The sequence below is a fragment of the Podarcis pityusensis genome, assembly GCF_964106645.2.
Source record: "Podarcis pityusensis genome assembly, chromosome: 9".
NCBI lineage: Eukaryota > Metazoa > Chordata > Lepidosauria > Squamata > Lacertidae > Podarcis > Podarcis pityusensis.
Genome location: NC_138034.1, coordinates 26,173,578 through 26,194,027, shown reverse-complemented (window position 1 = coordinate 26,194,027; position 20,450 = coordinate 26,173,578). Strand labels below are relative to the sequence as shown.

General features: G+C 41.6%; 2 protein-coding genes across 44 annotated transcripts in view; one reads left to right on the top strand and one right to left on the bottom strand.

The window, feature by feature from the left end:
• The window catches only part of CFAP96 (cilia and flagella associated protein 96), a 128,888-nt gene that overhangs the window by 53,738 nt on the left and 54,700 nt on the right, over window positions 1-20,450 (top strand). The window lies entirely within an intron of this gene.
• Window positions 12,232-20,450, bottom strand: part of SORBS2 (sorbin and SH3 domain containing 2) — a gene marked incomplete at its 3' end in the record, with an annotated part of 186,285 nt that continues 178,066 nt past the window's right edge. For 18 of the 32 annotated variants that reach the window (XR_013990351.1, XR_013990352.1, XR_013990353.1 and 15 more), the window contains 2 exons: window positions 20,096-20,145; window positions 15,867-15,955 (listed from right to left, as the gene is read on the bottom strand). Coding sequence is in view for 13 of the 32 variants with exons in the window: in XM_081020453.1 (XP_080876579.1) it covers window positions 14,572-14,633; window positions 15,849-15,955; window positions 20,096-20,145 (219 nt within the window). Of the gene's footprint in view, window positions 14,634-15,847; window positions 15,956-20,095; window positions 20,146-20,450 lie in introns of those variants that run through there. The other 14 variants (XM_081020453.1, XM_081020457.1, XM_081020459.1 and 11 more) reach the window with 3 other exon arrangements.

Sequence of the window (20,450 nt, the reverse complement as noted above, 5' to 3'; positions counted from 1 at the left end):
CTAGCAGTAGGAGCATCCTGGATGTGGAGTATGTAGTGATGCAGACATACCCTAAATCAAGGTGCAGAATATAATTATTTATTACATTTGTTGGTGTCTTTATCTTGCCCAGGGCAACCCAAAGCATATCAAAGGCTGGCCAGGTTATTTTGGCACTTGAAAAAGAAAATCCCACATGTGCCTCTTGATGGAAGTAAAAATACAAGAATAATAGATGAAATAACTAACAATATGCTATCCCTCCATGACATCCAAGATGAGCTGCCTGAAGCACTTGACGAGGATCTGTTACTTTTGGGGAGTTAATGAATTACAGTTCATGATGGGTAGGGCTGTAAATTAGTAGTTAATTACTTGTGTTACTTGGAGGGAGGTATCACGTTTAATCCCTGAAGTGAGACATGATCATATGACTTTGGAATTAGGCTTGATGGTACCTATAGAAACTATTGGGCTAAACGACTGCTTGGTTTGATTTGATTCTAATTTACCTTCCCAGCACATAGCATCAGAATCTGTGTGCAGACAGACCAGAGTTTGGTTTCTCATAAGTATTTTGAATCCATTTTTAAAATTTACATAGCTGTTTGTCGCAAGGCTCCTCCAGATTACCTCTTTGAGCTTTCAGCCTGATTTACTTGCATGGAGGTTAGAATATGGCTGTATACACCTTTAAGGCACATGACTTCCCCCAAAGAATCCTGGGAACTGTGGTTTGTTAAGGCTGCTGGGAATTGTAGCTCTTTGAGGGGTAAACTGCAGCTCCCAGGATTCTTTGGAAGAAGCAGTGTGCTTTAAATATAGGGTGAGTATGCAGCCTTAGGCCAGTCTTTATTGAATATTCATTCTTTGTTTGCTTTACGCTTTTCAGATTTGTTTGCTATGACACTGAGCATTTAATCTAATCATTCGTTCATCCCACTCATTTTAAGTGCATTTCCCTGTCACTGTCCTAAGCACAAAACCCCCACTTTTACAAAAGTGCTTTTGTTGTGCTGGGGTGACATACTGCTTTAATCCACTTTAATTGAGCAAATCTAAAATTCCTGGTATGTATTTGAATCCAGTACTGGCGCGGTGGTCTAAACCACAGAGGCTTGGGCTTGCCGATCAGAATGTCAGGGTATGAATTCCTGCCACGGGGTGAGCTCCCGTTGCTCAGTTCCAGCTCCTGCCCACGTAGCAGTTCGAAAGCATGTCCAAGTGCAAGTAGATAAATAGGTACTGCTCCAGCGGGAAGGTAAATGGCGTTTCCATGCACTGCTCTGGTTCACCAGAAGCAGCTTAGTCATGCTGGCCACATGATCCGGAAGCTGTACGCTGGCTCCCTCGGCCAATAAAGCGAGATGAGCACCGCAACCCCAGAGTAATCCGTGACTGGACCTAATGGTCAGGGGTCCCTTTACCTTTACCTTTTACTGACAGTTTGGAGATGACCTGAATGAAATTGGTTGAGCCAGTTTGTTAATATCTGCTTTCTTCGTAACTGAAAATCTTAAGGAGACATTTGCCAAATTTTTTTTGTTTTTTTGTTTTTGTGTTAAGTGGTATGAAATACAAAAATTCTTTTGAAACAAACACCAGCCTGCTGAAGGGCCATTGTGTGTTCTGGAACCTACTATGACAGCTTAGTCTTGTGACACCTGAGGCAGTAGGACTGACTCTGGTCAGTAGGGATGTAGGTTCTCTTACATTTTTACAGCTGGGATAGTTCAGTTGATAACGGTGAGTCTTGGTGACATTTTTTCACAGCTTTGATTGGGGACATGGCTAATGCTTTAGCCATGGTTGCCATAGAAAAATTGGCCTTGTTTATTGGCCTTTAACAAACAGCAACAGCTGCAAGACAAATATGGTGACATGTTTTCAGTCTGGGGATGGGACGCAAGCCAGCAGTTTGGCAGATACAGAATCTAGTTAGTCATACTCAGGCTTTTCAGTGAGTTGACATATGTAGTCATTCAGAGATTGCTGCAGATAAGATATAAGGTTCCACCCCTCTCTTCTTTCAACATAGTGTTGTATGAGGCTAACCAGGGATCTGCATCAGTCCTTCCTCTCCTCTCCTCTCCTCTCCTCGCCTCTCCTCTCCTCTCGTTGTTTCATTGCCTCTTGTCTGTCCCTGCGCCATCTTTCATGAGATTTTGAGCCTACTGTGTACATGTAGGAAGCAGTCACAGGGCAAAGACAAACAAGGAAAACAAACATGGACCTTGAAAAGGCCACCTGGTGCACCCACTTGTGAGTAAATGGAGGGAGCTGCTCCAGCTTGTTGCTTGAAATCATAAGCAAACATGCCCACTCACACAAGGCAGAATGTAACTTGAATCTTAGGGTAGGGGGTCTGTGTGTTTTTAAAAGCTCAGTTTCATAGATGGAGTTGCCAGATAAAATAGTTTATAGAGTAAACAGGGATTGGCTCTACAGATGAACTACTTTGGAGAAGTACACGTGAGAAATATAGGCAGGACCAATTCAAAAAATATGAGATGGTAAGAAGACGACAATATCCTAATGTGTCTTGCCTAGTGTCTTTAGTTGTTGCTCTCAAAGTTCACTCTTTAGCAATTGAGAAGGCTGTTGCCACATCAGGAAAAATGCAGTAAAATATGAGGAGGAATTCATACTGTGCTTGAACTTGTCGGTGTGATATTACCTTTGCAAACACTTATGGTACATTCTGGCCAAAGTTAAGCACTTCTTCTTAACCCTCCAAATGAAGTTAATGGGATGTGCAAGAGCTCAGTTTTCATGATTCTATTGGGTTTTGCATGCTAAACCCTCCAGGAATGCAAAATTACCTTATTGCTTTCTGATCTTTTACTGTTTTTGGAGACACCTGTCATTACTGTACTAAAGATGGTTAGTTTATCCATATCCTTGGAGAACTAAAATCATGTACAGTTCCATAAGCTACCTGGATCAAAACTACAGTCTCTGTTTGCACTGTCAGAATTTTGAGAGAATGTAAAATGCACAAAGTCTACTGAGTTCTTAAATAGCTGTTATTCATGTCTTGTGGCATTTAACAGAGGTGTGAGAATGTGAGAAGAGGCTAAATTTACCTGTTCAAAGATATCAAACTTTGTCAGTTTGAAAGTCAGAAGAAGAAGACAACAAATGAATCAGTGTCAATGAAACAAACTGGCAAAATAAATCCTTAATAAGTCTTGTAGTAGCTGGAATCCTGAAGCGTCTTGGGGCACTGCATGTATTCTTTCCTGTTTCACATTACAGCCTCCTGTGCTTGGGACATAGCCTATCCCTGGAAGGAAATTCTAGTTTGAATGATGGCGCATTTGCTCTGGATTCTTTTAGTGAGTCATATTAACTGACTGAAAAGCAAGTAAGCTCCAGATTCTGTTGGCCACACCTTTGACCCACTGGATTCTTCCAGGCTGGGCTCATAACCAAGTGTAGATCAATGTGCAGCATTCTTGACAGGGCCAACCCACCCATGAGGCAAGGTGAGGTGACCACCTCAGGTGGCTGGATCTGCAGGGGGACAAGTGTATTGCTGCTGCTGCTGCTGCTGCTGCTCTTGGCAAATAGGAGGCACTGCTGGTCTCCTCCCACCCTTGTTTCTGAAGTAGGTCTTTATTCTCCCATTGTTCCTTCAGTCCTTATTGCCTGGGGTGGGAAACCATTTTATGGTTTGCCTCAGGTGCCAAAATGCCTTAGGCCAGCCCTGATTCTTGGGCAGCCCCACAGAGCCTCCAAAGGGCACACCACAGATGCTAGCCCTGGCCCCCCTTTAAACAATGCTCCAATAAGCAACTGTGTTTGGTTGCTGTCATTTTAATTTACCACAATATCTCTGATATGAAATTATTCTGGGGCAAGGGCAGCCAAAAATAGGTGACTAATAGCTAACATAGAAGGCAATCCGTATTTTAACCAAGAAAATGAAAAATGAAAACCAGCTGGCAAAAAACAATGTCTGACTTTAATGGAGCAGGACTGCTGCACCCCCTGTGATCTTCCTGAAATTGCCACAGTTGTTATTTGTCCAGTCACCCACATAACCACCTTCATTAATCTGTCTCAGTGAAATCTGTGCAGTTTAAAAGCAGGGCTATAGATTTATTATGAGCAATAATGGTACATCCTCAGGAAAGTACTCAAAGCCATCTGCTTTGCAGAAAAGCAAATTAACACAGGAACTAGGCCTAATAAATGGTCTGAGAACACCTAAAGCTGTAGCATTCTTGAAGCTAAGCAGCTGTTCAGATGTGGATTAGAAGCCCATAGCAACCTCTGTTAGCTTCTCTGAGATTTCAAATAAGACCAGGGCAGAACATTTTTCATTCACTTAGGCTTTATTAACAAGAAACAGGCCCGCAGCACCTTAAATAATAACACATTTATGATGGCATAAGCTTTTGTAGACACTAGTGTCCACTTCATCAGATCATAGAATCCTGGATTTGGGTCAGTGAAGGTCATTTAGTCCGATCACCTGACAGTTCAACAAACCTACCACTACAGCATGCCTGAGAGGTGGCTCCCAAGCCACTGCTTAAACTCCTCTAATGGAGAGTCCTCCACCTTCTGAGTCAGTCTGTTCCAATGTCAAACAGCTCACACCTCATCAGTAAGTTTTATCTAAAGTTTAGTCTAAATCCTTATTCTTGTAATTTGAATCCATTGGTTTGGGTTGTATCTGCTGGAGCAGAAGAAAATACATTTGGATTATTATATGATAGCCCTTTTCAAAGACCTTATCGACACTATATATTTAAAGCAGTATTATATTCCTTTCAACAGTTATGGTTTCCCCCTAAGAATTGTCCTAAAATGTTTGAAGATATATCCTTGGATTGTCTTGTATTTCCCCAATCCTGTAAAGCTGGTCAGTATTATTAGCCCCCTATTTAAGATGGGAGACAATGGGTGAGGATTGGGTTTGCTTTACTTAAACCACTTAGTGATTTTGTGACAGAGATTCAAAGCAGACCTTTACTGGTTTGTACCTCAGTCTCATAACTACATTGGTATCTTGGGTTAAGTACTTAATTCGTTCCGGAGGTCTGTTCTTAACCTGAAGCACCACTTTAGCTAATGGGGCCTCCTGCTGTTGCCGTGCCGCTGGAGCCCGATTTCTGTTCTCACCCTGAACCAAAGTTCTTAACCTGAGGTACTATTTCTGGGTTAGTGGAGTCTGTAACCTGAAGCGTCTGTAACCTGAAGTGTATGTAACCCGAGGTACTACTGTACTACAATCACAACAGCTCTTTTGTTGTAGTTCTTTTTTTATTTTTTTTTAAGAGATTTTTTTTGGGAGTCCAGAAAAAGAACCAATAGTTGGCATCTGTGTCACCATGTAACTATTCTGGGACAAAATGTACTGCTGAGCTGACCAACGAAGTGTGCAGAGCAAAAAAGAAACTTAACACGTTCCACGTTGTCACTCAGGAGCAGTTCTGCAGTGCCACTCAGCAAGTGAATGCTATTTTGCTCCAGGGGAAACCTCTGTGTACCAGAACCTAGATTAGATATGACATCACCCAACCATGGATTATCACAGACTACATTCCCAGAATTCCACATTGTACACAAGATCCCGGAATCAGCGCTTGCTACAGAGCTAAGTTGTGCAGAACTGCAGAGCATAAATAGCCCTTTCCTGGAGCTGCCTATGTCCTTTGGCACTGCAGTTTCATTTTCTCTCCTTGAGTTTCTTATTGGATTCAAACATGTTGCATGACATGTAGGGTGGGCAGACACACACACACACACACACACAGAGAGAGAGAGAGAGATTCAGCAATTGCATTTTGTAAAAGTATTTTATTTATGTATTTAGACCTTTTACCCCACCTCATTCTTGAAGACTCAAAGTAGGAAACACTATCATTTCCAAACACAATTAACCACCAGTAAAAATCTTTATCTTATTTCTTCTGCACTGATATAAAGTGAGTTTTATTGTCTTTAAGGATAGAGTTTTGTAGGCTTTAAAGATAGACTGAGAAGACTGAAAACATGACAGCAATGCTTGGTGAACTCTCAGAAGCTGTATAGGTTTCTTTTTTCAAAAAAATGTTTTTATTAAAGATTTTATTGGGTTAGGAAAGTACATACAGTGTCTCTGCTTTCTGTTCATATAATCCTTTATACAGATCAGTTATATTCAATGTGAGACACTAATGTTACAGACAGTATAAGGTTGGGAGAGAAGAGAGGTGGGGAGTGAGGGGGGAAAGAGAAGGGGGGTAGTGAACTTTCTTTTACATAGCGTATGTGCAAGGTTTTTATGTCAGCGTCACATGAGTAGGTTCTCTTTCTATTAATTTATTAGTTTTCATTGGTGGTAAAAGAGGTTGGAGGGCCTTCAGTTGACTGCAGTGTGTTTTGTTTGCGTGTGTGAGGCAGAGGGTTGTTGGGTTAAGTTAGCCATATTGATGGGTATGCTGTCGGTGGGTTCTTGTTGTTTTGTAGGGTTGTGTATGTAATGAAGGGGAGCCACACCAGGAAGCTGTGTGTATTTCTCTGAAGGTGAGTTAGCTTAAATGGTAGCATTAAGCAGTGACACTTGTGTTTAGCTTGAGATAGTATAATTGAAATGGATATCCATTTTCCCCCAGTGAATACCTCAAATAGAGCTTCAACATAGCTCCCCCCTTTCCTGATACAGTGGCAAAGATGGGCAACTGCTTTCTGTTGCGCTGACAGTATCTTGTTAGTGCAAAGTGTCATCCTTTTGAAGACACTCTCCATCCATACTACAACAACAACAACAAAAGTGAGATAAGAGTGCTTTCAGTAGAGCAGCCTTTCCTAGACTTGGGTCTCCAGCTCCTGTTATCCACAGCCAGCACGGCAGATGATGAGAGACGATGGGGCTGTAGTGCAACAGCATGTGGGGACCTGAGGTTGAGGAAGGCTGTCAACCATGCAACCAGATTTCACTGCTGCAATGCAGGAGTGACCAAAGACATTTTGCTGACTCAGGAGAAGCGCAAGATGGTGGTGCCTCACCGTATTTCATGTAGAAAAGCCAGCCAGACTTGTAGTCAAATTTTTTTGGCACTAGCAATGAGACAACATCCTCCATTGTACCTGAATACAACAGGCTAGCTTTGGTGGCACAGAGCAGGCTGTGTGGGGCACACAAAGCTCTGTCATTCCCTGACCCTCAGCACTTGACCTAATGATGTCTGTCTCAATCTGCCTAATGGTAGAGCTGGCTTTTGTAATGTGTTGTATGCAGGGCTGCCCTTGTAGACTATTCAGAAACTGTTGTTAATACAAAATACAGCTATTAGCCTGTGCTTTTCCAATGCCCAAAACAACTGTGCTGACTCCTGGTATGTTTCCAAGAACAATTCAAATGCTGGTGCTTGCATTTAAAGCCCCAAATGGATTGATGTCTGGATACCTGAAGGATTACGTTAGCCTGCCTGTACACAAAGATCAAAATCAGAGGCTTTTATCTGGGTGCCCCTGCCATTTGAAGTGATTAGGGAGTGAAAAAACATTCTTTTGGTAGGCACCAGGCAAAACTCTTTTTATCTTGTTTTCTAGAGCTTTTTAACCATTTTTAACAACTGTACCTTTTATACTTTACTGCTTTTATCTGCAGTTTAGATTTTATTGTTTGACACGGTGCAGTGTTTTCATTTTGTATGTATTTGTGGATTGTGGAAGGGTGGCAAATCACATGTTTGAAAATAATTATGCACACCTCCAATTATCTTACAATCTTCTCTCTTGGTGGAAATAAGAGGTTGCCAATACAGTGGTGCCTCGCAAGACGAAATTAATCCGTTCCGCGAGAGTCTTCGTCTAGCGGTTTTTTCGTCTTGCGAAGCAACCCTATTAGCGGCTTAACGGATTAGCGCTATTAGCGGTTTAGCGGCTATTAAAGGCTAAAAGGCTTAGCGGATTAGCTGCTAAAAGGCTATTAAAGGCTATTAAAGGCTTAGCAGATTAGATAAAGGGGGCGAAAAGCGAAAAAAAAATCTCAAGACTTGCAAGACATTTTCGTCTTGCGAAGCAAGCCCATAGGGAAATTCGTCCTGCGAAGCAACTCAGAAACGGAAAACCCTTTCGTCTAGCGGGTTTTCCGTCTTGCGAGGCATTCGTCTTGCGGGGCACCACTGTAATGTGGTTGTGCATTGTGCCAGTGGACAGCAACTAGTAGCTTACAGGCCAAATTACAGGCTTTGGGGTAATTGCCTCCAGATGACCTATGTTTACCTCACTAACCATCTGCTTATCTGTTGATTTAAACTGATCTAAGTGTATTCCAAAGGCCACTTGAGTTTGATTTTTAAACAGATAAAAATTTATGGCAGCTGTGAAAAAAACTCCCTAAGAACATAAAGACTAGTTTTGTTGGCTCAAACCAAAGATCCATGTAGTCCCGCATCCTGTTCTCACAGTGGCCAACCAGGTGTCGGTGTGAAGCCCACAAACAGGACATGAGTTTAACAGCACTCTCCCCACTTGTGTTCCCCAGCAACTGGTGTTCAGATGTAATGCATTTGATACTGGAAGTAGTACGCAGCCATCATGACTAGTAGTCACTGATAGATTTATCCTCCACGAATCTGTCAAAGCTCCTTTTAAAGCCACCCAAGTTGGTGACCACTACATTTTCTGAAGGTGAATTCCATACTATTAACTATGCACTGAGTGAAGAAGTACTTCCTTTTATCTGGTCTGAGTCTTCCAACATTCAGCTTTGTTAGATGACCTTGGAGAGAGGAAGGCAAAACTTCACTGTATCTGCTTTCTGCACACGAGGCATAGTTTTGTACACCTCTGTCATGCCCTCCCCTTTCTTGCCTTTTTCCAAAATCAAAAAGCTTCTTTCTGTATATGTGATTTGATTCTTTTGGTTGTTTTTTTTTGGCTCTAAATTATGATTTTGAGAGGTGACTTTTCCTTAAGGCAATTGTACAGAGGAGTGTTTTGCATCTTAGTTCCTTTTGTCCACTTAATTTGTTCATATTAAATGATGAGCTTGTCACAAGTTTTATAGCTGTATTATTATAAGAATTATAAGAATACAAGAATACAAGAATAAATTTGAACTGGTTCTCACTTTGAGAGCCTTTGCAGCATTTTAGTGTTACTTTGAATGTAACCACATGTAGCTGACTGTCAGTTTGGCAGGAACTTGAAACAAACTTAGTATTTCATGAGCTTTAAGTGTACAAAGGAATTTGAATTGATGTTTTCGGGGGTATAGCCAAATGAACACATTTTGCCTTGCACATTTAAGAATAAGGCATTGTCTGAAGGACAGTTCAGTAGCTAAACGCTTATATTTTGTCGGTTGTCACAACTCTGCCAGTTTCAAGGCTACCCCACTAACATACCTGCAACTCTTCCAAGGGAATAAAAATAGCAGTGACCTAAAACCCTGTTGGAAAGATGCTTACTTAATGCTTCTTCAGATAGCTCTGTGCTATTTCATGTTTGGTGACAGGTCATTTTGTTTTTTAAAGGTGCACCCCATGTTCCTGTTAACCCATTGCAGGCATTAAAGAATTCCTACTGCATTATATAAGAACTGTAGAAACTTCCCACCAACTTCTGTGTAGTGAATGGAGAGGATTAGTTTTGGTCAAACCACACTGCCAGGCTGTTGAGGGTTATTGGAGGAATCTATAGCCAACAAGGATATGTCTCTGATTTGCAGAGTTTACTGTACAAACTTGGCCAGAAAAGGTTATACAGTATAAGGAGTTATTACTCCAATTTCTTTGGCCTATTGATGTATTCTTGGCTGGTCTGATTTCTCTGCAGTTCCTTCCCTTTGTTGAAGCCAGTGTAGTCTAATGGTTAATGTGTTAGACTGCGATTAGGTAGACTGAAGTTCAAATTCCTCATCCATTCATGAAATTCACTGGCCGACCTTGGAGTAGTCACTTTCCCCATGCATAACCTACCTCACAAGGTTGTTAGTAAGGAACATATTGCAGGTGGAGGAGAGAGCAATGCAAACTTTAGAACACATTATTTGTCTCAGAGGATCCTGGGAGCTAGAGCTTACCCCTCGCAGAGCTACAATTCCCAGCACCTGTAGCAAACTACAGTTATGAGGATTCTTCGGGGCAAATGAGGTGCTTTAAATGTGTGAAGTGTAGGCACAATACATGAATTTAAAAAATATTTCTAGGTAAAGTAAGATAGGGTCTAGATTGTGGAATGAAGGATAAAACATACAAACAAGGACAGCATAATGCTCCAGCTGGTGCTTTCCTCCACTCTTTTGTGAAATATCAGATTGTTTTTAAATTGTCATTGCTGAGATACAGGCTTTGCTTGCCTTGACATCTTCCCACACTATTGCTTAAATTGTAATACTTACACCATAATAACTGATTTCCCACCAAATAACTAAACCGTATTTATTTGCAGGCAGTGCTTGGCATGTAACAAAAGCTGAGGGGTCAAATAAAAATTAGATTTTTAAACCAAGTAAAATAGTTTAATCATAGAATTACAGAGTTGGAAGAGATCCCCAAAGCTCATCTAGTCCAGCCCCCTGCAATGCAGCTCTTCTGTATGGGGATTAAACCCTTATCAGCATCACACTCTAACCAACTGAGCTAATTTGAAGGTCTCAAATGTTGTACCTTGTATGCCATCATACTTAAGAGTCCCGAAGAAATTTTTTATTTAGAATCTAGCCATTTCTAGGATTTAAATTATTCACTTTACTTTAACCTGCAACCTTGGTGTTAATAGCACCATGCTCTAACTAACACAGACTGTATAGTGGAGGGAGAATGGAGGGGAGCACAGCTCCAGGACCTTTTTTAAAGGAGCAACAATTAGGAAACCTGCTGATGCATCACAGTAATTGGCAAACCTTACTTGCTCTGCAGGTAAGAGGTGATAATGAAGTGGTTAACTTCTACTATTGTTTGTGACAGATTAGCATAGGGAAAGTCAGAAAATGTGCAAAAGAATTAAGAAGAGGCTAGAGTGGTGGAGGACTATTTTGACAGGTGGGCAGGCCTGACTTAAAGCTCCACTTTCTATAGGGACCTTCTAGCACTTTAAAAGCCAGACAGTAGCACTCTGTGCACAAAATTAATTATTGTGAAGTGGTCATTTTAGGAATAAACCCTTTAGCAAAGTATGCATGATGCTCCTTTGAATGCTATGCAGGGCTGTTGGGACATGCCAATATTAAAATGTGGGACACAGATTCGCTGCAGTGCTTCAGAGTCCAGGATTCTATGGCCAAGAAAATATACTGTATTTGTAGAGCAGCTTAACACTTTGTTGTTTATTATTACTCCCTTTCTTATTCCCCATGCTTGAAGATGAGTCATGTTTAATGGATGGGAAGCAATTGCTGCATACAGTATGGCTATCATCAGCATTTGCCATTCAACACTTTTGTATGACACAATGATGCCATATACTATCTCCACCCATTTTTCTCTCTGTGATTATTCCTGATAAAAATGGATGAAACATTTGCTGTGAGGTTTCTTTCTTTGCATTTAAAATACTCTGAGCTTTGTAGACTGATGTGTGGTATAAGAACTATACTTTGTTTTTCCTGAACACACAGATCAGCCATAAAGTGTGACCGTTTTCCTGCTAGCTGTGCATGTGTGCCGTGCTTAGCTTCAGCATAATGCCTATATTCTTACAGTCTCTTTATTTCCCCAGATTACATCATTGCCTGGGGTCATGATATCCTATTTTTTAAAATTAGTTTTTAATTAAAGTTTTTCTTGTGTTACAAAACAGGCAAATAAACAGAGAAAATTACAGTTGGGGGAAATGAGAAGGGGAGAAAGAGGAAAGGAGAAAGATGGGGGTGTTGTTCTTTCATTCTGTTGCCTAGTGTGACACGTGGATAGGTCCTTTGTTTAGATATTGCCATTGTGAGAGGTTGGAAGGTTCAGAATTCAGTTGGTTTCGTTCAGTTGGTTGCAGTGTGGCTTGTTTGCATGTTTGTGCGGTGGGGTAGGTTGTTGGGTCAAGTTAGCCATATTTATTTGTATTCTGTTGGTGGATATAGGCCATTGTCCTGTTTATGTGATAAAGAGGAACCACACTGGGTAAATGATATCCTATTTGTTGTAGAAGCAGCAGCAGCAGCAGCAGCAGAAAAGGCACTGTGTCATTGCTTTCTCTGGTGCCTCTGTTGTTTATAGGATAATGAACCTTGCTGTTCAGGATTTTAATTCCAGCATATTCAACTTAAATGTGTGATGCTTTCCAGTAAGGATGCTAATCAAAAAGGCATACCAGTGTACTCCAAGCAAATTTTATTAGAAGTCTATTCAAGGGAAAAAACACAGAGACCCTTTGCATGTAATAATTCAAAGTCAATTACCTGAAAGCCAGGTATGAAAAATGTTCTATTAAAATCAGATAGAGAATAGAAACAGTGCTTTTTTAAAATATCACAGGCAACAGACATTTAAGTCTTCCATCATAAATGGCATCAAAGATAGGTATTGATTTCACAGCAAAGCTGCATGCACATCTAGTTTATAATGGAAAGCCTTTGAAATATAAAGCTTTTGCCATGAAATTTGCAGTAATAAAGGTATGCTGCACAAATATGATTTATTGTCTGTCTTACTGACATTTCTCCATAATAAAGACATATGTACATTTTTAAAGATTTGGCTGGTAAAACCATATTATACTTCATAAAACTTTTGCAGCAAATGCTATTTTACAGAATTGCACTATCCAAATGTGCTTATACATTGGGAGGAGGACGGGGTAAAGAAGACGAGGAAATGTTGATATTTATTAGTGGAAGGGGGTAGGTTTTCTTCTTCTTCAAAAAAAACCCCAACAATAAAATGGCTCTGTACAAAAAACCCAAACATATGTACAAAATGCTACAAGACTACAAATATTTGTGAGAAGATCTGTCCTTTACCCAGAAAAGAGTTTTGTTTTGTTTTTGCCTTCTATATGGTGCCAGCAAAACCAAATCTGGACTCTTACATAAAGCCATAGATGCGGGAAATCCTGTGTTTTCCCTCATACACTATTGACGCCTCTCTTTGCATAAGGAAAACAAATACTATATTCAGATGTAATACTATTTCATTACATCCACCCACATGTACCTGTGTTCATTTTTGTGCCTTTCTGTTTCTTTCTTTTAACGCTGGAGGGCCAGGAAGAAAATATTGTTCAGGTTTATAAATGTATGTGTATACATATGTAGGAAAAAATAAATAAAAGCATTGTGTGATACTTTCTGCAGAATTCCCCCAACTCGGTGTTGCAGTAAAATTGTGCACTGGATATTGGTTTTTTTGTTGCAGAAACTTTGTATGATAAATGAATGTTGAATACTGTACTAGACTTTCAGATATTCTGTTGAACTCAGGGTATTTTTGATGTAGTAGAGAAGCATACGACATCAACAATTTCATTATTGGTTTGCTTAATTGTTTCCCAGTATTTTTGTTTTGTTTAGTACACTTCTTTAATATTAAGCAGTAAACATGGATTCCTTTGGGATAAGTTTGCCCATATCGCTGATGTTGGAAGTGGGGCCTTTGAACATTTTCCCTGTAGAGAGAGACAGAGGTGTATGCTGCACTTGCAATAGGAAGATCTACTTCTTCTTGCAAAGACATGCATACTTCTCTCCTGACTTAGGGCATTAACATATGCAAATACAGAAGATGCATTTCATCTGCTTCCTGTCTTTGTGCACATCATTAATGTATGACTCACATATTTTCTCTATGGAGAGAGAACACTGCTTTAGGAACATTTGCATGCCCTCCCGGACATTAATGTGTACAGATGCAGGAAGTGCAAGTTGTGCTTATGTATTTGCAAATAGCTTCATGCATGAAGCTGCTCTTAGCTGTGGAAACGGGGGATTTAACCAATGTATGACCTCCATTCACTCAAGCCTCATGAAATCTTTGAGATCCAACCAGAAGTCATGGCTTGTCAACTATTAAGAGCAATTCCCCTTTTGAATTATTCCTGCTCAAAATTTTATAACCACTCTGCATATGTTGCAACATACAAGGCCATGGAAGCTATATGTCTGAGTGATTATTCTATATTGCAAATGAGTTAAAAACAGGCAAATGTGTGAGACAGCAACGTAAAAGCAACATATGCTGCTGAGCTTAAAAAGAATGTGAAAACTCAAAACAATGGTTGAAAAGTAGTAAGCTACAACCTGTTCTATATATGAGGTGAAAGAAGATAAAACATTTTTCTTAAGGACAGTACTGCAATTTCCCTCAAATAATATGGATAACCACTTGGAGTGTCACAAAGTACCTTCCATTAAGCTTTTTCTTCTTGGCAGATTTCAGATTGGTAGGGGCAGGCAAATATTTAACGCACACAGAAAGAGATGTACTAAAGGTTGAACTCTTGTTTCATAAAAGCTGAGTTATCCCATTGTAGCTGTTAACGGTAATACTGCTGGCTGGCGGATGAGGATGGGAATGGTGAGGATGAACTAGATGACTTCTACCTGGAATTGCGAAGCAGCATAACAGAAGACTGGTGGAGCATGTTTTCTAGCAGCTTTATATGCAGATGTGTTGCAGAAATGCAGCATAAATAAGTAGGAAAAAAATAAGCAACATTTCACAGCCTCTTGACATAGTTTCCAGGGAAAGTACCAAAGAATTTTGTTCTTCTGGAGGTTCCTGAAAGTAGAAGTAATAAGTGAAACATGGCAGTAGTGGTAACATATTGCTCTCTAGAGAAGATAGTTACATTTCATTTTAGCATCCTTCATTAGTATATTCAGCTATGTAATTTGGAAAACATGGAATAATACATTGCAAAAGGGAATTAAATATCACATTCAATAAAGCCATGGTAGGTTTGGGGAACCTTTAGCCCTCCAGGTGTCACTGAGCTACAATTCCCTTCAACCCCAGCCAGCATGGCTAGTGGTGAGAGATAATGGGGGCTGTAGTTCAGCAATATTTGGAGAGTCAAAGTTTCCTACACCTAAGCTGCAGGTGCAAAACAGGAAAAACATAGAACTCTTGGAAGTTTTAATTACAGCAGCTCACATTGATGAGGAGGCAAGATGTTTTTAAAATGCAGCTTGCCTCTTCAGCAGTACAGGTAGATGCAGTTGAAGCTTCGAAGAAACCTCTGATATCATCCATGGTTCTTCCCAAGTCCTATATTCAGTTTTGTTGGACAGTGCTTTCTTAACAGGGAACAAGTGTTACTCAAATGCTTGTTCCATCGAAGTTAATGGGGAAGCCTTCTATGACCAATGCTTAGCATGTGTCAATGCCAGGCATTTGCTGAGGTGTAACACGAGGGAGCCACTGAGTTCTGAATATTGCAATCTCAGTGGTGCAAGAGAATTCTGAGGGTGTGCTCTCATGTCAAGCAAGCAATCCCACCAGTTAGAAGCACGAAGATGAATACACACTGCCTCTGACTTGGCCAGGTCTCATATAGTGGTCATCTGTAAACCTTGCCAGTCAACAGCTCATGCTTGGGATGCAAGAGCCCAAACACCCTACATTGGTGGGCATACTGCTGCATTATCAGTGACTCAGATACAAATGATTATGGGATTTGGGAAGCTCAAAACATTTTTTGGAGCTGGCCCTTTGTGCAAGCTCCATGCATGCTTTACAGCATCTGCAGAACTCTGGTTAAGGGGATGATATGCATTGTGTGTGTGAAGGAATTAATGCTTGCCACATTCTTTCTAAACAGTGTGATACAATTCATACCAAAGGTTTTTGAAAAGATTCTAACAGGTTTAGTGTCACTGCAGGTATCTCATGAAGTCTGATTTGCCAGCCACAAAGTACTGAGAGTATCCTGCTATGCAGTCTCTGAGGTAGCACATATATCCTAGAGCACTACTAAATTTAAAATTAACATACCCACAAACCATCCATCATCACATTTTTCCATCACATCAATGACATCTCCCTCTCTGAGCTCCAATTCATCTTCGTTCCTAGGAGTATAGTTATACAGAACCTGAAACCTTAAACAGGACAAATGGATGCATTTAAAGAAAAAAAATTGAGCAGCTTTCATTTTTACTTAGCTGGAAAAGCTTGTTAAATAATAGTCCTTTGAAGTTAAAAATAGGTTGCTTACAGGTTGTTGTAGAGACTACAACTCAATATGCATATGGAGTACTTTGAGCACTTGAATGTTCTATAGAAATGCAAATTATTCTAACTTACTATTTATTTGGTTAGCTTGTCAATCAGCTACAGTTAAGCTCTGATCATTTCCCCATATCTTCCTTCCCCCATATCTCTTGTACATGACTGTATTTTCATATAATAACCAGGCAGTTGTTTACTAATTTCCCAAGGGAATCTAGACATCTTTCCACAGAGGCTTGGATCCTAAGGTAAGTTAACTTCACCAAGGTCACAGAAGTTCCCTGTCCCTTAATCTCTATAACTACTTGCACCCACCAAAGTCTATCTGGAGAATCAGGGGATTCTCTTGAACAATGTGGGATGAGTAGTTTGTATATGTGTGTGTGGGGAGGCCTACCAAAGGAGGAAGAGTTATCTAAAACTACGGTAGTCTTGGATTTGAATATAAGAAAGTTCATGGAAGGGATGCTTCCCACCCCTCCCCCAGTAGCTCCCTCTCATAGACTGGCTGGATGCAGAGGAGTGGTGGGAGGCACCACCTGGGGAACCCCCAGAGCCAGGGGATTGGTGGTGGGACAACAATGAGTGGTCCGAGGGAGGAGGAGGAGCAGACTGGGTGGAGGTGGTGTTCGAAGCAGAAAACAGAGTTTAGTGAGCAGGAAGAGGCTGTGGCAGAGAAACGTTCTGACTATGAGGCTGGAGAGGAGGTTGGGCAAGAGGCAGAGTTGAGGGAGACTCCCCTCCTCTTGTGACCAGCTCCCCTCCCCCTGGTATCCTAGAACATGCAGAGAAATGAAAAGAACGGAGATTGGTTTTGTGCAGACACAGTTTGCGACTGCTTGGTTAAGACCCTGCAGAGGTGGAGCCTTAGAAAGTGGTAGGAAGGTGGGGACCTTCAGTCCTCACAGCTGTTTGATTGGGGCAAGACTAGGGCTGGGCAATATTAGATTTTCAACATTGCAGTGTATCACCAGCCAAACATCACAGTTTGGTGATATATCGCTATGTTGAAAGAGCTGTGTTGGCCCCAGCCTGTGAGACCCTGGGTGAAAACGCTTCAGCTCTCACTGCGCAGGAGCTAAGGTGCTTTTACCCCAGGGCTTTGCAGGCTGGGGTGAATGCAGCTGGCCCCAGCCCGCTGCTTGGCATGAAGGCTCCCACCCCCCAGCTGAGCTAGCCCTCAACTCTCCAAGATGGAGTGAGCCCTGCAAACACAGCCTGACAGGTTCCGTTTGCAGGGCTCCTTCAGCTTTGCTGGCAAGGAGTGGGGGGGGGGGCAGGGAAGCGGCTTCCTTTTCCTCAGAGAAAGAGGCTGCTTGCTCTCCCCCTTCCTTGCCTGAAGATGGAAGGAGTGCTGAGACTGAACCTGACAGGCTCCGTCGTCAGGGCTCCCTTTGCCTTTGCTGGCACGGCCCTTTCAGCCAGACAGCATGAAGCAGAATCTCTGTTCATCCAGCGCATGCACATGCTAGAGTGACTGGGTCTTATTTGCACACATCAGCCTGAGATCCCTAATCCTCCTACTTGTGTGCAAGTAGAAGAATGCTTCCTCAGCTGGGGAGCAGGAGCAGTTTAACGGAGCCCCCACCCCACCACTGGCTCGTGCCAGCTGGTGGCAGGTTGGGGGCTCCATAACACTGCTTGGCTGAGGTGAGGGCAGCCACGTGCTCCTCAGCCAAGCAGTTTAAAGAAAAGGAGGGAGGAACAAGCTGTCCTGCCTGCTACCTTGCTGTGCTGGTAGCAGAGGGACTCAGGAACTGTGGTGGTTTCACTAGCAATATACCGCTGAGTGAAACCACCATCACAGTCTTACCCTCTTATCAGTCCTGGGTGATATATTGCCCAAGCCTAGGGAAGAGTTGCTGGGATCACTAGGCCTGCACTGTTTTGGTTTCTTTGAATAAAGACTTAACTGCACTGACACCATGTTTTTTATCGCTGACCTGCGCTTAATTCTGACTCCTGACACTCCCTAGCCCATCCTTTCAGGGGGCATAATTGACTGCATGGCGAAAATGAGGATAGGGAATGTTTCCTTCCATGTTACTTAAATTAACTTCCTTAGGGCCAAGCCATAGTATCTATTGTGTGGATACTACATTTCTTAAAGATAAACTTGTAATGCTTTGTTCCTTAGGGAAAACAAATGTATTCTCCCTACCACCTCCTCCTTAGTTCATCTCAGCAATCTGCCAATGCCAGATGAAATGTGAACTGGGCAAGGCACCTATTGGTTTGTGCCTGTGACAGCACCAGACCTATGTCCACTGAGTCCTCTCTTGCTGCATCACACAAGTGATGGAGAGCTCATGCAGTCCTTAAAAGATAAAGGTGCATGTGTATATAGGAGGGAGCCCTAGTAAGGCAGTCCTATCCTGGGATTCTGGAGAATTTAAATTTTAATGGACTGAAATGTGCCCAACTGTGATGGATTGTGCACTGGCATTCTTTTTATTGTCTGCTGTTATTACTATGCTGTAAGCAGAGTTACAGGGTTGTGCAGTAACTAAGTAAAATAGATCTAATATACTGAGTGTTCAGATCTTATGCTTCATTGTTAGAAATTATTGACCGACTAGCGAGAATGTTGAACAGGAACAACCAGTCATGTCTTCTTTCCAGAATATAAGAAGAGCCCTGCCAAGTCAGAACAAAGGCTCATTCTGTTCTCACAGTGGTCAACCAGAAACCTATAGGAAGCCTGCAAGAAGCATCTGAGTGCAACAGCACTCTCCCCATTTGTGGTTCTAAGCAGTTGGTATACAAAAGCTCCCCCTCTCTACACCATTTGCAGGCTAACTCTTGACTTTTTCCTACTTTAAGTACTATGTCCAACACATCAACAAAGGAGGTATTTATGTATAAATCTCATAAGCTAATTCACTTCCCATCATAATTGGAAATAGAACTCATTTCTGAGATTAAAATTGCATTAAGTGCCAAAAGTGAATTTGATCAGTAATTTGTAAGTTGCCTGTCACCACTAAGAGGTGCCAGAATATTCAGTGTAACAACTTAATTAGCATGACATTTACTTGTGTGTGCTTGAATTTCAACTACAACAGTTAAGTTGTTTTCAGTAATGGTGATACATGTTCAGATTTTAACACTCCAAAGGAGCTATAAAAGGAAAGCTTTCGGCAACTGAATAAAATGATGCAATACACCAGCTACACAACTTGCACAACTTCCACTGGCATTGTTATGTGCAAATGAAGTCTGTCTAGATTTTCACAAAAAATGAAGTTGCCTTCTACTTAGCTGGACCAATGGTCCATCTAGCCAGTACAGTTTCTCCTGACTGGCAGAGCAGCTTTCCAAGGTCTCATTCAGAGAGTTTTTCCAGCCCTGCTAACAGTACCAGTGAGGTGGTGCATTGCTCACCTAGCTTCCCAGTGCCAGGTGTTGCTGCTGGTTATTGAGATGGGGAGGGGCAGGGGAAGCTCACTGTGGTGTAGATGCAGTGGCAGATTGGCTTTGCCATTGTGCTCACACTGCACTGAGCAGCCTGTACTTCATCCCTTTGCCTCTAACCAGCAGCGATGCTCAGCGTGCATCTCCCCACTTCTGCCTAATACCCAATATCACTTTGACTGAAGATAACAAGATAGAGTTGTTCCTCGACATATAGTTTTGAAAAAACTCTCTAATATGTTCATGACCAAAGTGCACAACCCAACTTCAACTCACTTTGAAAGGGATGCTGCTGATGTTATGCCTCTTGTGCATGAACAGGAGCTCTTGAGTTTTAGGAGCGTTTAATGAATGGCAGTATGGGTCATGGGTCTATGTATGAGTCAATGGTGAGAGTCAGAGGCAGATAGCATGTTTTGAAGGGACAGCCAACACCGCCCATATCATTACACATATGTTGTCCATGCACTGCTGTGCCATGGGATGCAAGCTGCCTCAGTAGACAGCTTCTGGGATGGCAAATACTCCCTACTCAACCACACTAGAAATTTACCAATGTCATTTAGATAAAAACTTTAGTAGATTAAAATACTTACGGTTCCCCCCCACTGTGTATATTTTCATGAGCAAACACAGGGCGCTGTGGCTGAAATGAAATGAGTTGAAATGTAATAAGAGTATAAATGGTTACAAATCCAGGTATAGCTTTCCACAGTCCTATATAATTTGCACCCCTAGGACCACCATGCACAGCTCACCAAGTGCTCAACAACAACAACAACAACAACAACAATCCTCCCCATATTACTGGTCCTGAGGCTGCATATAAAAACAGTTTAACAAATAGCTAAAGGTCACAATGCAGAAGCACATAGAGCCAAGTAGGATATTTGTGATGCAGGCCTCATTTACTGGCTGTCTGCTTCAGAAATAAATTAAACAACTAAAAGC